This window comes from Aplysia californica, unplaced genomic scaffold (assembly GCF_000002075.1).
Source record: "Aplysia californica isolate F4 #8 unplaced genomic scaffold, AplCal3.0 scaffold00182, whole genome shotgun sequence".
NCBI classification, from domain to species: Eukaryota; Metazoa; Mollusca; class Gastropoda; order Aplysiida; family Aplysiidae; genus Aplysia; species Aplysia californica.
The window spans coordinates 228,712-243,826 of record NW_004797452.1 but is presented as its reverse complement, the minus strand read 5'-3'; the positions used below and the strand labels follow the sequence as shown (position 1 = coordinate 243,826).

Genomic DNA, 15,115 nt, shown 5'->3' with positions numbered 1-15,115 from the left:
CCACACACAAACACACACACATACGTACGCACACACACACACATACAACCACACACACACACACACACACACCCACCCATACACACTCACATAAAAAACCGTTAACACTCAACCAAGCAATGAATGAAAGTTGGCCCCCTGTACTTTTGCTTCCTGAACTCCTCAAGGCTGGCACAATCATTAATTCCTCTAACAACTAACCACTATCGGCAGCAAACTCGAAAAAGATGTTTTGTTTCGGTCACAGTTACGGGCGTCGCAGTTTCCTGTTCTTTTTTTTTATTTCTCCGAAGGCGAGGGAGCCGATTGAGCCGCGCGTAATTCCGTGAACGAAGTGATTGCCACCAACGGGTTGCACATGAGTAGGCCTTGTCTGGAAGATTTGGGCACCGAGCCAACTGTAGTAGATTTTGTAGCTTCGTGATCGATACAAACTTTCTTTGGGTTTTAGTCGAAAAACTTATTATATAATGAATGATTCGGGGTGTGAAGTTCTGGTGCTTCCGAGTACTTTTTCAACTTAAAAAAAAACACCTCAAAACATACAAAAATAAGACGGAGGAAAGAAAAACTACAAAAACATCACCCAACTAAAAAAAAACCCAACCTCAAAATACCCTCCAAAATCCCCAACACCAAAAACACATTTAAAAAAATAAAAAAAAAAAAAAAACCAAACAAGCAAGATATGAAAAAATAGAAATAAATTTATAAGAAATATTGAAACCATTCACAAAACAAACAAAAAACAAACAAACAAACAAGATAAAACCCATTTCAAGGTCAATACCCCAAAACATTTTCAGACTTGAGACCATAACAGTGTCGTTAATTTGTTTTTCAAAATTTACAAAGAATTATTAATATAATCAGCCACCTGAATTGCGCACTTCAGGAAAATAAGGAAAATCGGACTCAAGCTCGACAGGTTCTGAACTTCCGTGTGTAAGTTAAGTTTTCTACCTACTGCGCCACAGCGCCCAGCGTGTTGAGTTTGTAGTTAAACTGAAGATCGTCGGAATCAGATAATGGAGAAAACTGTCTTGTTTATTTTTGGTTGCTTATTAATTTGTGTGTTGACTTGTTTGAATGTTTGGGTAAAGAAAAGCACATTGACACAATAATCGTCATTTAGTACAGTCAAAAAGTAAGACCAAATCAAAAATAGCAGAGGGAAAGAAAAGAAGAAGGACGGGGAAAGAAAAGATGTAAGAGCTACCAGTACCGCCCTCCAACCACTAACACATATTTGTCAGCTGGGTTTACAAGAAGCATGGCAGTATTTCCAGTACAGCTGTTCGGGACCAAATAAATACTCATTCGTTGCTAGACAACGTGCCATGTAAACAAAACCAATCCTTGAAGCAGAACTGTCTGTTCAACAGAGGACGCCAGCCTAACGTTGAATTTATTCATACATTTTTGTGTGTATCTAGAGAAGCATAGAAGACCATGGATGGAGATTTTATTCAATTTATTTCTGACTTGAAAACCACACTTCTTGGGCACCATTGAAACACTTTTTCAATGTGCTAAGACTTCTGTCTATTTGCGAACATCTGAAACAATAAAAACACAATTGGACTTGTAGGGTGAACGTGAATCGAAGTTGGCCGAAAATGGACTCCCATTCACGTCACGCCAGCCATAGAATGAAACCGAGCTTACTGTGAAGAACGTGGTTTAATAAAAAAAAATATGTTGTTGCTGAGTATCATTTAGTGAGTCTGGATACTTATTTCGACATAAATAATACTATTTTAAAAGAACTCCGTATTTATGCACGAACTAATCTAAATTGTGTCCCCTTTCTGTTTGTAACTTAAGCGTAAATGTTTTACGCCTCCATCGGCACTTTGTTGGCTAAATAATAATAATAATAATAATAATAATAATAATAATAATAATAATAATAATAATAATAATAATAATAATACAAATAATAACGACAATAATAATCATCATCATCCAGTGCCAGATCTGGGACAGACACCGGCGATCATGGTTTTTCATACACTCCTTTGCTCATGGTTTTTCATACACTCCTTTGCTCGGATGCTCTCAATAATGATAATAATAATAATAATAATAATAATAATAATAATAATAATAATAATAATAATAATAATAATAATACTAACAATAAACAGCATTTGTATAGCGCAAATCCCCGCTCATCAGCAAGCTCTATGCGCTTACCCCAGCAAACCTGTGAGCATTCTGAAACAATCTCAACTTCCTGGGAAGCATACGGTGCAAGCGGCCATTTATAGGCGCTAAAACACTAACATTCTGACACAATCATTCGCAGGGAGGTCGGCTGCTTCAACCCAACCAGCCAAGGCCAACCCGGGCAAGAAGGATGTAATATCACAAGATACCCAAAGAAAAATCCTCCCCACTGGAGAATCGAACCTACGTTTCCTGCGTGCAACAGCAAAGAACCTAACCGCCACACCATAGACGTAGACATTTTGTGAGTGTTTTATTTTGGTAAGAGATTAACAAAACTCAAAACTGTTTGGCATTTGCGAGTGCAATTGTAAGGCTATTCGCCGTTGGAGTCAGAAGAGGTATGTTCTATAATTGCTTGAAAAGGGGGTGGGGTGGGGGGTTAAACTATTTTTAAGAGAGGAGGGAGGGGGTTGGATCTTCATTGATAGCAGACGAACAGCAATGGAAACGCATTTTTATTGTTGACTGCGCTTTAAGATTTGCTGTCATAGTGTGTCCCTGTCATAGACTTGTATAATATCCAAGATCGTGAATTCTAACGCATTTCCGGTTCAATGTAGGACGTCCTATTACAGTCAAAAGATGGTTTGGGGGAGGGGGGGGAGATGCTGTGCGACAATTGTTGCTAAACTAGAGTTTACTTTTAGCGTTAGTAAGAGTTTTACGGCACTTGCAACACAATGAGGACATATAGGTGCCGATGATTTGAGGTGTTACAAGAGAGTAGCAAACACAAAACGATGGAGGAGAGATCAGAACGTTAAATGTTTTAGTTTTAGTTTTAGTAAGAGTATTACGGCACTTGCAACACAATAAGATCATACAAGTGCCGACGATTAGAGGTGTTACAAGAGAGTAGCAAACACAAAAAAAGAAGGAGGGGAGATGGAGACGATAGATTTTTTATAGGAAAGAAGGAGCAAACCACACCAGAGCACCCGCCAACCACCCACTTTGATGTTTGATAAGAAAGAACGTGCAGACTACACAAGAACACACACCTATCACCCACGAACTGGAGTTACAAGTTGCAATGGTAACAATGGATAACAACAGCTGTTTATGAAAGAGGGACGACTTCCTTAGAACACTTTTGCTCTACATGTGGGCGTTGTATTAGCGTGGTCCTTTGAGGCATGCGTCGGAGCGACGTTTTTATACCGAACGAAGAGTGGTACACAATAAGGGTCATTTTGTTAGTTTGTTTGCTTGCTTGTTTGTTTGTTTGTTTGTTTGAGTAAAGAGAAGCATATCGGCACGATAATGGTCATTTTGGGCTGAGAAAAAGCGAAACAGACAGACAGAAATAACAGAGGCAGAAAAAGCGGGCAGAAAATTAAGAAAACATGTAGGGCTTACTAGTGGCGCCCTTCAACTACCTGCTGGTTGTGTTTGAAGAGGCGGAGCTCGTGGTGTGTTCCTGCGCAAGGCAAGTTAACCAAAAGGGTCTGCTCTGTACGAACGAGTTTAATTTTAAGAATGAGAGATTCAGCAAGTGCCTTGAAATGAAACAAATGACCATACCGTGCCGGATAGAGAATACGTGTTCATAATATAGCTCATGTTGCCAGACACAAAGCCTGGTAAAGTACAAGTTTTTAAACTTTTGTTGTCAGATACAGAAAGACAAGATCCAAACATCATCATCATTGTAAAATGCTTGATCTGAAACAAACATTGGCGATTACGATTCGCCATTCATATCTACATATAAACAAACCATATTTAACATATGCTCGAGTTTTTTTTAGATTTCCCCAAAAGTCTGGCACTTTCGCTTGTCGCTACATTGTCGGATTAGATTCCCACGGTTCATTCCATTTTTAGTTAGAGAAGCACACGGTGCCCACGTGAAACATGCACCGGGCCAGAACTTGTTAAATTTCCAACAGTACATATTTCCTGATATATATGTTCACCTCCCTTTAGTTAAAAAAAGAAAATAAACAGCAGCACCCTTTCTTTACGACACTTTTCAGGACGCCAGAGTCTGGCGCTAGAGGACAGTTATATTTTTCATCATGCACAAGAATAATTGTCAGTGAGCATATTTTCGAGGCTGACAATAACAGGAGTATTTTCAAATGTTTGCCTTGGTCTTTTTTTTTTTTTTACCTGTAAAAAGCCTTCTTGTCCTGGTTTGAGTAAAAAAAAAAAGCACATCGACACGATAATGGTCATTTTAGTACTGGGAAAATGACAGTCAGACATACAAAAACAATAGAAAGTAAAGAAGTATGACCTACCGGTAACGCCCGCCAACCTCGATGTCTTTGAGTAAAATTAATTGTGACAGCAACTGACATTACCGGTAGGTCATACTTCTTTACTTTCTATACTTCTTTACTTTCTATTGTTTTTGTATGTCTATGGAACATGCTTGGATTATAATATGTTCAACCGCGCACTGCTTTGAATGCCACGCTTTGTTCTCTATAAAAATGGGCGCCCAAATTAAGGGAAACAGCACCTGTCTCGCTATAGGCAAGGGCACACAGCATTCCACCCCCCTCCGAAAAAAAAAATCCAACCCTCTAGCCCTTCATGCGCCTTCAAATTGAGTCAAATGGTGCGCCCATAGTGAACCGGTATTACGTCAGAGCGTACCATTTAGCATTTTATAACACAGGTCTATGGCGTACTCTTTACAATATTACAAGCTGGGCCCCCTTTCGATGAAAGGAATGATCGGTGATCTAATATCAACTAAAAGTATGGGCCTACTATATTTACAGTCTACTGGAATGGACAATAAATCTTGAGAGATACGAAAAATTATAAGGTCTAGATCTATACTCTCAAAACAAAATGCGCCACGCGAAATATCACTTCCGGATTTTCTAAAATTACAAAGACAGAAGCGTCGGCCTACAAAAGCGATCGGCGAAATAAAGAAGTTTAGCTTTTTGCAGCAAAACTGTCTCAAAACTGAAAAAACGAAGGGTGCCATGATCTGGGGAATATTTTAAAGAATATTTTGGCGAAAACCGCATGTCGATCGATGCAGCCATTAAAAAGCCTTTTGAATAGCAAAATTCGGCCACCACAAATAAATAATAGATGATTATTTCTGGGCAGGGTTAACCAGTTGTCGCCTCGAGGTCTTATTACTACATGTGCTAGTGACAAAATGATACAGAGATTGTTTTCCACACGCCTTGGTTTCACTTAACCGGTGGCAGACACTGCTTCATCTCTTTTTTTTTTTTTTGTTATTTAATTTAAACACGATATGCCTTTTCAATAAGATGTACTACGTTGCCTTGAAAAAGCCGACTTCCTGTTTGTTACAACATTTTCGCTCTTCGTTTCTTTTCTTATCTTCAGATTTTGTTCCTATTTTTTAAGTCTGTGTTTTACACTCTCATCAGCTCAGTTTAGATAATTTAGGGAGTTGGCTTCAACCACGCTTGTCAAGGCCAACCTGAGCGGAGAGGGATACAACGTCCCAGAAGAAAGACCAAGATAGGCGTTCTCGATAGAACTCTCCTGGTGGGAATCGAACTCAGACCTTCGGCGTGCGACGGCAATGTGACTTACCGCTACAGCACAGACGCCGGAGATGTTTTGCTTTGTTTCGTTAAATATATATATATAAAAAAAGAGAGAGAGAGAGAGAGAGAGAGAGAGAGAGAGAGAGAGAGAGAGAGAGAGAGAGAGAGAGAGAGAGAGAGAGAGAGAGAGAGAGAGAGAGAGAGCTCGAAGTGCGGTGGTACGGCATTTTGTCTGAAGACAAAACATGAATCTTGAGTTTCCATAATCATGTTTTTAAAACAAATATATTTCCTGAACGTCACAACACTCGTCGCATAGTGTATTTTCTTTTCTATAAACAAACTGATATAGCTGGGTCTATATTCTATTTACTTTTGTGGCTTCAAGCCTTGATTTGGAAAAATCACAGCTCTAAAAACACTGTCACGAACAATATGAGTATGGTCGATTAAGTGTCTTCACTAATTTAAGGCCTGGAAAGAAAAAATATCAAAATGAATTTCTCTGCTGGTATGTATTTAATTTTATGCTTTGAAATCCTGATTTTGAAATACCACAACAGTCAAAACATTATCTCGTACAAGTATGATCAAATAAGTGTCTACACTAGTTTGGGGCCTTGAGGTAAAACAAATGTCAATATAAACTCCTGTGGCTGTGTGTATTAAGTTTTGTTCCTTGAAGGGCTTTTTGAAAGATCTTAGCTCTAAAAACATGGTCTCGGATATTAATATAAGTATAATCGAATAAACCTCTACGCTAGTTTGGGACCGAGAATGAAAATACAGTTCGAAATAAACGTCTGTGCCTGTCTGCGTTCAATTGTGTGCTTTGAAGGCCTTATTTTGAAAGACCACAGCTCTAAAAACATGATCTCAGACACTATATTATGATCGAGTAAACGTCTTCACAAGTTTGGCGTCGTGAAAGAAAACACATTTGAAAATAAACTTCAATGCTTGTCAGCCCAGCAGGAAGGTCACCTTCATAGAATCTCCAGCTGTTCTCTCTCTCTCTCTCTCTCTCTCTCTCTCTCTCTCTCTCTCTCTCTCTTCCCCCCTCTCTCTCTCCCCCCTCTCTCTCTCTCTCTTACTCTCCCCCCACCCTCTCTCTCTCTCTTACTCTCCCCCCCACCCCACAGGATCGGTTCTTTTTCCGGAGTTCACATTCCCCGTTCAGACTACACGTTTCCGTCACATGCGAAGACCAGGTGGATGTTTTCGCACTGACGACAATTTTTAAACTCTAAACATACAGGCTAACAAGGAGTCGTTGGAGTCGATGGCATATCGGAGGGAAACTGGTGAACGTTATGAATATAGAAACGCCATTGTTTTTTGTTTTTTTTGGTTTTTTTTTGGGGGGGGGTTGTTTGAGTAAACAGAAGCACAGCAAACACAACAGTGGTCATTTGGTGCTCGGAAAAAGACAGACAGACAGACAGACAGACAGACAGACAGACAGACAGACATAACATTCGGAAAGTAAAGAAGCAGGACCTGCCAGTGGCGCCCACCAACCACCCACAATCTTAACCCTTTCAGCTTATCCTCACTAGAAGGACAACAGAATGTTGACCAATACTGACGCAGACGCTGGCCCAGCTAGAGAGACAAATAATCTATAATGATTCCAACTGCTCCGTGACGTTTAAGCTGACGTAGGTATTGTTTGTTTCTCAAGTGAAGGTGAAAAACGGATGAGGTACGAACAAGTTCCGTTTTAAGACTGAGTGACTCTACAGGTGTCTGCCCTCTGAAAACTACAGGGGGAAACATTGGTGATGTCCAAAATCACATTCATTTTCTTCAAATCCCCAATGTTTGTTACAATGAATATATAAAAAAGGAGCCATAAAAAAAAGATGAAACCTGCCTAAAATAACCATTAAATTTTAATGAATGTTGGACAGCAGAACATAAAGCCCTCCAAATATTCTACACACGAAAGTAATAGGAAGTCTCCGGGTCTAGATTTTAATCATTAAGAAAATGTGACATCATCAGTTTTTTATACTGCAGTCTTCATTTATTCCTTTTATGAGGTGTGATGATCAAATGAGTCGTCAAAATCTAAGTTAAAAAAGTTAGTATATTGGAATAGTTAACTAGTTGGTAAAAGAAATGACGATTCATTACAAGAATAGTTAACACACTAGTATAGAAAACGCTTAAACATGTAAGCTCACAAGAACAGTTTACAAATTAGTAAACAAGAAAAGTTAACAAGTCAGTACTCGAGAATAGTTAACACGTCAGTATACGAGAATAGTTAACACGTCAGTCTAACATCCTACGACAGCTGCCCGAGAAAGACATTTCACGGCGCACATGATATCAATTACCTCATAACAACCAAGTTCTTTAGTTACTATGGTCAATTGTAAGTGTAGTATTTTTCATCATGCATGCAAGATAACGTAAAATGCCACTCTGCAAGTGGTTGAAGAAATAAATGCTCATAACCTCCCGAGCTTACAAAAAGCAAAACTTAATTAAACGATAAGCTCTTCGTGCTGTAAAAAAAAGTTGGGCATTTTGCTTCAGGAGAGGTGTCTAAACAATTTCGTTCTTTTTACACCCTCACAAACAAAATTGAGATAATTTAGGAGGCTCTCGTGGCCTAGATGTCAACCGGTTTGCCATTCATTCAATGGTCCCGTGTTCGAATCCGGATAGCGACGGAACATTTTCTTCTCGAAAAATTGTTTCCTTTCACCTTTCCTGTTTTCTAAAAATGATATGTCGTCCGCTTTCGTTTAAGCTTTCTGTCTCCTCCCCCTCACCTCCTTTGCCCATCCTCTGGGCTCCTGACTGTTTTTGCATCTTTTCTACTGCAACTCCTTGGCTCCTTCTTACTACTGTCTTTCAGCCACACCCCTGATCTTCTGGTAGGAAAGATCTGCGCCTAGCCTTCTCGGATAAGTACGAAAAATCTTGGAGGTCCCGTGTGCACGTTGCGCACGTTAAAGATCTGTTGGTGGTAAAAATTCGATAAGAATAGGCTTCGGCCGCCACCCGGGTAACATTCAAAATTTCCTATCAACGGAAAATGTTTAATGTGTCCCGCGGGCTCATATGACCTTACGCAGTTGTAAGCGCCGTAAAACACTTACCAAAACAAACAAACAACCCGGACCGAGAGGAGTACAACATCCCATTAAGAAATCCGAGACACTTGATAAAGATTTTCTCCTCACTCGTGCGTGCGTCAGTCAACCGCCTATCTGCTACCCCAAAGGACGCCGGTTAGTCGACTAAGACGACATTGTACTTTGCAAGGACATCTGGAGCAGAGCAGCAATTAATCTCGAGTCATTGGTGGTCTCCAAACTGACGACATGCACAGTTACATTACCCAATTATCCCATCTGTACGAAATATACCTCTTGGCTGTGCTCGCAATAACATTTCCCCACTATAGTGCCGTCACAATTCGTGGCGCAACTCATGGTCAAATATCTCCTCAACTATCGAACTTACGTTCTCCAACTTTTGCTCACTGGCTTGTGTCAATTTGTCTTAACAGATCAACATTTTGTAAACATCTGCTACCTGTATTCTAGAAAGTTCCTGAAGAGATACTATAAAATATCAAGTGGGTAGTTTCTACATATTTCAAAAGGCTTACATCTGGGGCAATATCACCTTTAAAAACAAGTGTGTTGTTAATAAAAAAAACCGTGACATAATGCTTATTGGACGCATATTTTGAGAACCGTTAGTACAAAAAAGGGGTTCACTATAATTATTTTTTGTAAGAAGTTTTGCTACTAAAAAGAGAGTAACAAACACTAAAAAGGAGGGGAGATAAAGACGATAGACGTTTGATTGGAAGGAAGAAGCAAACCACACCAGAGCACCCGCCAACCACCTACTTGCCCTCTCCACAAAATAACAAGCCCCGTCTCCAAAATAATATGTTTTCGTATATGACTTATACTGCAATGGAAACAAAGGTATATCTAGACTATGATTCTCTTGGGAAAATGACGCTTTTAAGCACACACCTTAAACAATTCTGAAGAACACACGAGCACCTTAAATCATTACAAACCAAATCAAACGGAGTCGTATTGGAATGCCCTTATCCACTCGTTATATAATACAAGACACTTCAAACTGACACACCTACCCAACTGTTGCAATTATGAAAGCCTTTAAAACATTTATTAAGATTTTTTTAACGGCATATGCAACACAAAAAAAGGTAGTATTTTCCCCTAAGATTGAAGATGTTACTGGAGAGTAATGCACAAAGAAAACAAGAACAAGAACAAGAGATAAGGACAACAGAATGATTGAAGGGAAAGAAAGAGCAAACCACACCAGAGCACGCGCCAATCATTCACACACAAGCCTAAACAAGCTTGGGGATCAGGAAGACTTAAAAGAAAACAACAACAACAACAACAACAACAACAACAACAACAACAACAACAACAACAACAACAACAACAACAACATCATCGACAACAACAACAAAACTACCCCTATGAATTGCTGAAATAAATCTCCAACAGTATAAGCAAAGAAACTGAGACCGCTTTCTTCCCCTTCGATTTCAAGCTTTAAAAAAGGACGACTAAATCAGATTGACTATCAAATAATAGAACTATCAAGACCCGAGGCCTTACAAGGGCAGCGAGGCGGAAACTGAGTAATTTGCCGGGGCACGCACGACACATACGATAGTGCGACTTAAGTGGATAGCAGGGAGCCATAAGAAAGGTCATATAAAGACAGACAGGAGTTACCGAGAAATAGAGGGGAAAAGGGGAATGGGTTACGGGTGTGCATCGAAAAAAGGGAGAAGTTTTCTATCTATGTATCGATCTGTCTATCTATCTATCTATCTATCTATCTGTCTGTCTGTCTGTCTGTCTGTCTGTCTGTCTGTCTGTCTGTCTGTCTGTCTATATAATAGTATCTATCTATCTATCTATCTATCTATCTATCTATCTATCTATCCATCTATCTATCTATCTACCTATCTACCTACCTACCTATCTATCTATCTATCTATCTATCTATTTTTCTATCTATCTATCTATCTATCTATCTATCTATCTATCTATCTATCTATCTATCTATCTATCTATCTATCTATCTATCTATCTATCTATCTGTCTATTTGTCTACAGATATATAGATAGATAGATAGATAGATGTTGCCTGACGGAGAGACACAAACGCTAAGACAGACGGGGGCAATCCGGTAAATTAAGCAGAGAAAAACAGATACACGCACAAACATACATACATAAACATACGTAGATAAACACACACGCAACTTTACAAACTACCTGATATACACATATTATTTTTAGAAAGACGTTAGAAAAATTGTGAAAACCCTTATTATATGAAAAGAACACAAAAAACCACTAAGGCTTTCTTCTTCCAATCAATGCAAGAGATTAGTTGTAGTGTTATTGTTTATGATGAGTCTACACGGTGGATAAAATAATTAGCCTTTTTGCCTGAAACAGAACTTTGAAGAGAAGTAGTAAGAACTGACCACACAGGACTTCCTACCATCCATCAATTGTTCATTTTAAAAGGCACTTTAAGATAGGTTAACACTTTTTGAACTATACTATAAGTAAAGAAAACCATGTCAGCACAGTAACGGTCATTTACTGCTGGAAAAGAGAGTCGCACAGAAAGAGACAATAAAAGAGAGAAATAAAGTTTTAATGGTGCCAGTCTATTACTGGTCTATCACGCTGTTTCTCTCTGTCCTGCAGTCCTACTTGATGGCCTACCATCGAACAAGTCTGACAGTTGCTCCACTAGCGGTCTAAATGTCTACTACCTAAACCTAACCCGAATAAAACGACGAGTTAGGGTGACGGCTGTGGATTGTATTAATAATAATTAATAGCATTAGTACAGCACAAATTCACGCTCAACAGCAAGCTCTAAGCGCTTTACAATCTGTATTATTACCCCAGTAGACCTGATAGCATTCTGAAACAACTTCCTGGCAAGCACATGAGCCATTTTTTAGGCGCTAAAACACTGACATATTGACAAGATCTTTCCTAGTCTGTGGTCGGAGACCAATTCCCACCTAGGTGACGAGAGGAAAACTGATTACAAGTTCGGTAGCAAACCGCTAGGGCTACAGTGCGGTTAAAAATTCGTGTCGCAACTTATTGTCAAATATCTCCTCAGCTATTGAATATAGACTGTCCAGCTTTTGCACAACGGTTTTTTATCAATTTGTCCCAACCGATGAATATTTTTTGAACACCCGTGCGCTGCATTCTGGAAAATTCCCTAATGAATACTTATAACAAACCCTAGAGTGCGGTCAAAAATTCGTGGCGCAACTTATCCTCAAATATATTGCTAACGGGTGAATCAATGTCACCCATACTTTGCACAGCAGTTTGTATCAATTTGTCTTAATTCAATCACATTTTTCCACAACAATTGAGGGTAGATTAAAAAACCTTTCTTCCTTAATTTACATAAAATGCTACAAATCTCCTTCATGCGGAAAATGGAATTGTTCACAGCAGTTCCCGCTCCTCACACACATAATATTTGCGTACGCATATGGCATACGTCACAGCTCACCAATAACACATTTTAGTGGCAAAAACTAGTGACAAGAAATTAATTTTACAGTGAACACTTTTTTGCTCTAAAACGTCTCAAAACATGCGTTCAATAAAGATAATCTCGAGATTAGAAAAAAAAATGACGGACTTGCTTTTATAAGCGATGTTGTCCCAGCTGTAAACCTTTTAAAATTAGTAGAAACCACCCACTGGGTTTTTTTTTTGTTAGTATTTATTAAAGAATTTTCCAGAATAGAGCTCACGGGTGTTTACAAAAATATTGATCTGTAAAGATAAACTGATAAAAGCCACTGTGTAAAAGCTGGATAGTTTATGTTCAATGGTTGAGGAGATATTTGACTGCAAATTGCTCCACACATTTTTTACCGCACTATAGTCAATGGTTTCTACAGATTTTAAAATGTTTACATCCTATGAGCTGGGACAATAGAAACTTTAAAAGCAAGTCTGTCCTACTACTTCTAATCCCGACATTATGCTTATGGAATTCCTGTTTTGAGGAACTTCAGTGCAAGAAATGGTGCGTTCAAAACTTTCTCACCTGTATCTAACAAAGTTAAAAATGCCGGCACCAAACCAAAGCACTTTCCTGTAACAATATCTGACTATGATTTATCCTCACCATACGTGTTTCTCATCAGACAAGTGATAATCAGACAAGTTATTATGTATGAGTAGAAATTCTTTACAATTTCACTTGTCATATTATCGGAGGATCGCTATTATGCGGGGGCTAACGTTTTACCACTAAAAAGTGTCACTGGTGAGGTGCGCCGTGACGTAGATCTAGGCAACATACGTAAGGTGAGCCGTGACGTAGATCTAGGCAACATACGTATGCACAATGTGTGTGAGACGCTGGGAAGTTATGTGAACCATCCCATTTTCAGCACAACAAAGATTTGTAGTATTATATATATATATATATATATATATATCTATATATATATATATATATGTGTGTGTGTGTGTGTGTGTGTGTGTGTGTGTGTGTGTGTGTGTGTGTGTGTGTGTGTGTGTGTGTGTGTGTGTGTGTGTGTGTGTGTGTATAATGAAGACAGGTCTTTAAATCTAGTCTCAATTGCTCTGGAAAATATGATGAAGTTGAGGCAGTTTGATACAAACTACTGTGCAAAGTATGGCTGATCCTGATTCATCAAAGATATTCGAGGATAAAATGCTCCAAGAATTTGTGTCCGCACTATGGTAGACCGCCACGTGGAACAGTTATCAAAGAGGTCGACCGTCAAATGGCCTGGCATAAAAAAGACCAGTGGCGTTCTACAATCACCCTCTTGTTAATTTGTTTGTTTTTGTTTGATTTTTGCTTGTTTGGGTAAAGAGAAGCAAGTTTACACTATAATGGTCATTTAGTACCGGGAAAAAGACAGACAGACAGACGGACAGAAACAGCAGAGGGACAGTAAAGAAATAGGACCTACCAGTGCACCCCCCCCCAAAAAAAAATAAAAAAATCACCCGCACACGTACACACATTGGAAGCAGACAAAAGTGAAAAGAAACGGAACCAAGCGGGGGCTACAAGAATCTTACCCCCAACAGAAACGGAACTAAGCGGAGGCTACAAGAGCCTTATAGCTCGAGCGGACTGTACTCACTTGAAATCCTTTTCGTGGTGTGTTAGATCCACATAGCCCAGGGTCTTTGAGCTGGGGCTCTCTCCCGACACACCCTGCTTTTTAGCAGGGCCCCGAGGAGCAGTAGGCTCGGCCTGGTTTTCGTCGATAGTGGACAGGAGGTCTGGCTTACTCTCCTGGGCTTTCAGCGTGTCCACTTTGAGCTGCAGAACCGATTTCAGCTTGTGAACCTCTTCTTTGAGGCGAGCGATCTCCGCTTCTTTTTCTTTCAGCAACTCGTCCTTCTGTCGCACTTGCGAGTCGTACTGCTCGATGATCTTATCCCGCCGTCTGAGCTCATGCCGGAGCTCTGGGACCAACGCCTTGACTTTGTGAACGTCCATCGACTCACCGTCTATGGTGAAGTGCGTGTTCGAACTGGCACCGTTGCCCATTTTGGCGGCTCGGGGGCTGGTAGGCGCCGTAGTAGCGTGTGAGTGGGGGTTCTGAAGGTGGTGGTGGTGGCCGCCGCCGCCGGCCGGGGTTGACGACGACGACGACGACGAAGGTGGTTGATGCGAAGGTTGACCAGAAGCGTTGTTGTTGTTGGTGTTCGAACCGGAGCCTTTCGTTGGAGATCCGTGAGATTTTCCCACGTCAGAGGGCCGGTACTGGTACGGGTTACGAGGATGCTCTGAGGTTTTGAACGAAGAGTCCGAGGCGTTCACAGAACCGCCGCTATCTCCTCCACCACGACCTCCTCCTCCACCACCACCACCGCCGCCGCCACCGCCACCTCCTCCCCCACCACCGGTTCTATGAGATGCATTGTCACCAGAAGTAAATCCACTATGTGTCGCTGCCGTACTCGCTCCGCTGGCAGTTGGCTTGGAACTTATGGAACTTTTCGTCGGAGGCGGCATTTTTGTTCACGAGCCCTGCTGACGTCACGCGCACTCCGCGTCCGCTGATTGGCTGGGGTAATCGCGCGCGCACCTCCAATATTTCACGAGGCGCGTGCGAGCACGTGCGGCTGAGCGTCAGTTACTAGGCAACTTTTTTCACCAGCGTCCTTCGCGCGCCGTCATGCCGGGGAGGCAGTGGGACTCGGGTCAGTGAGGAAGGCGAGAGGAAAAAAAACAGGTCACAGTAAACCGTTCTCGTCACGCCCGTGTGCCCTACACACGTAGAAGGGGGCCACACCTGTTGATGCAAC

The 15,115-nt window shown here is 40.6% G+C and overlaps 1 protein-coding gene across 1 annotated transcript in view; it reads right to left on the bottom strand.

Moving 5' to 3' along the window:
* LOC100533328 (PKG) overlaps positions 1–14,354 on the bottom strand; it is a gene marked incomplete in the record, with an annotated part of 183,988 nt that extends 169,634 nt beyond the window's left edge. The window contains 1 exon segment of the mRNA NM_001204625.1: positions 13,942–14,354. Within this exon segment, the coding sequence (NP_001191554.1) occupies positions 13,942–14,354 (413 nt within the window).
* Between the last annotated feature and the right edge of the window lie 761 nt (positions 14,355–15,115).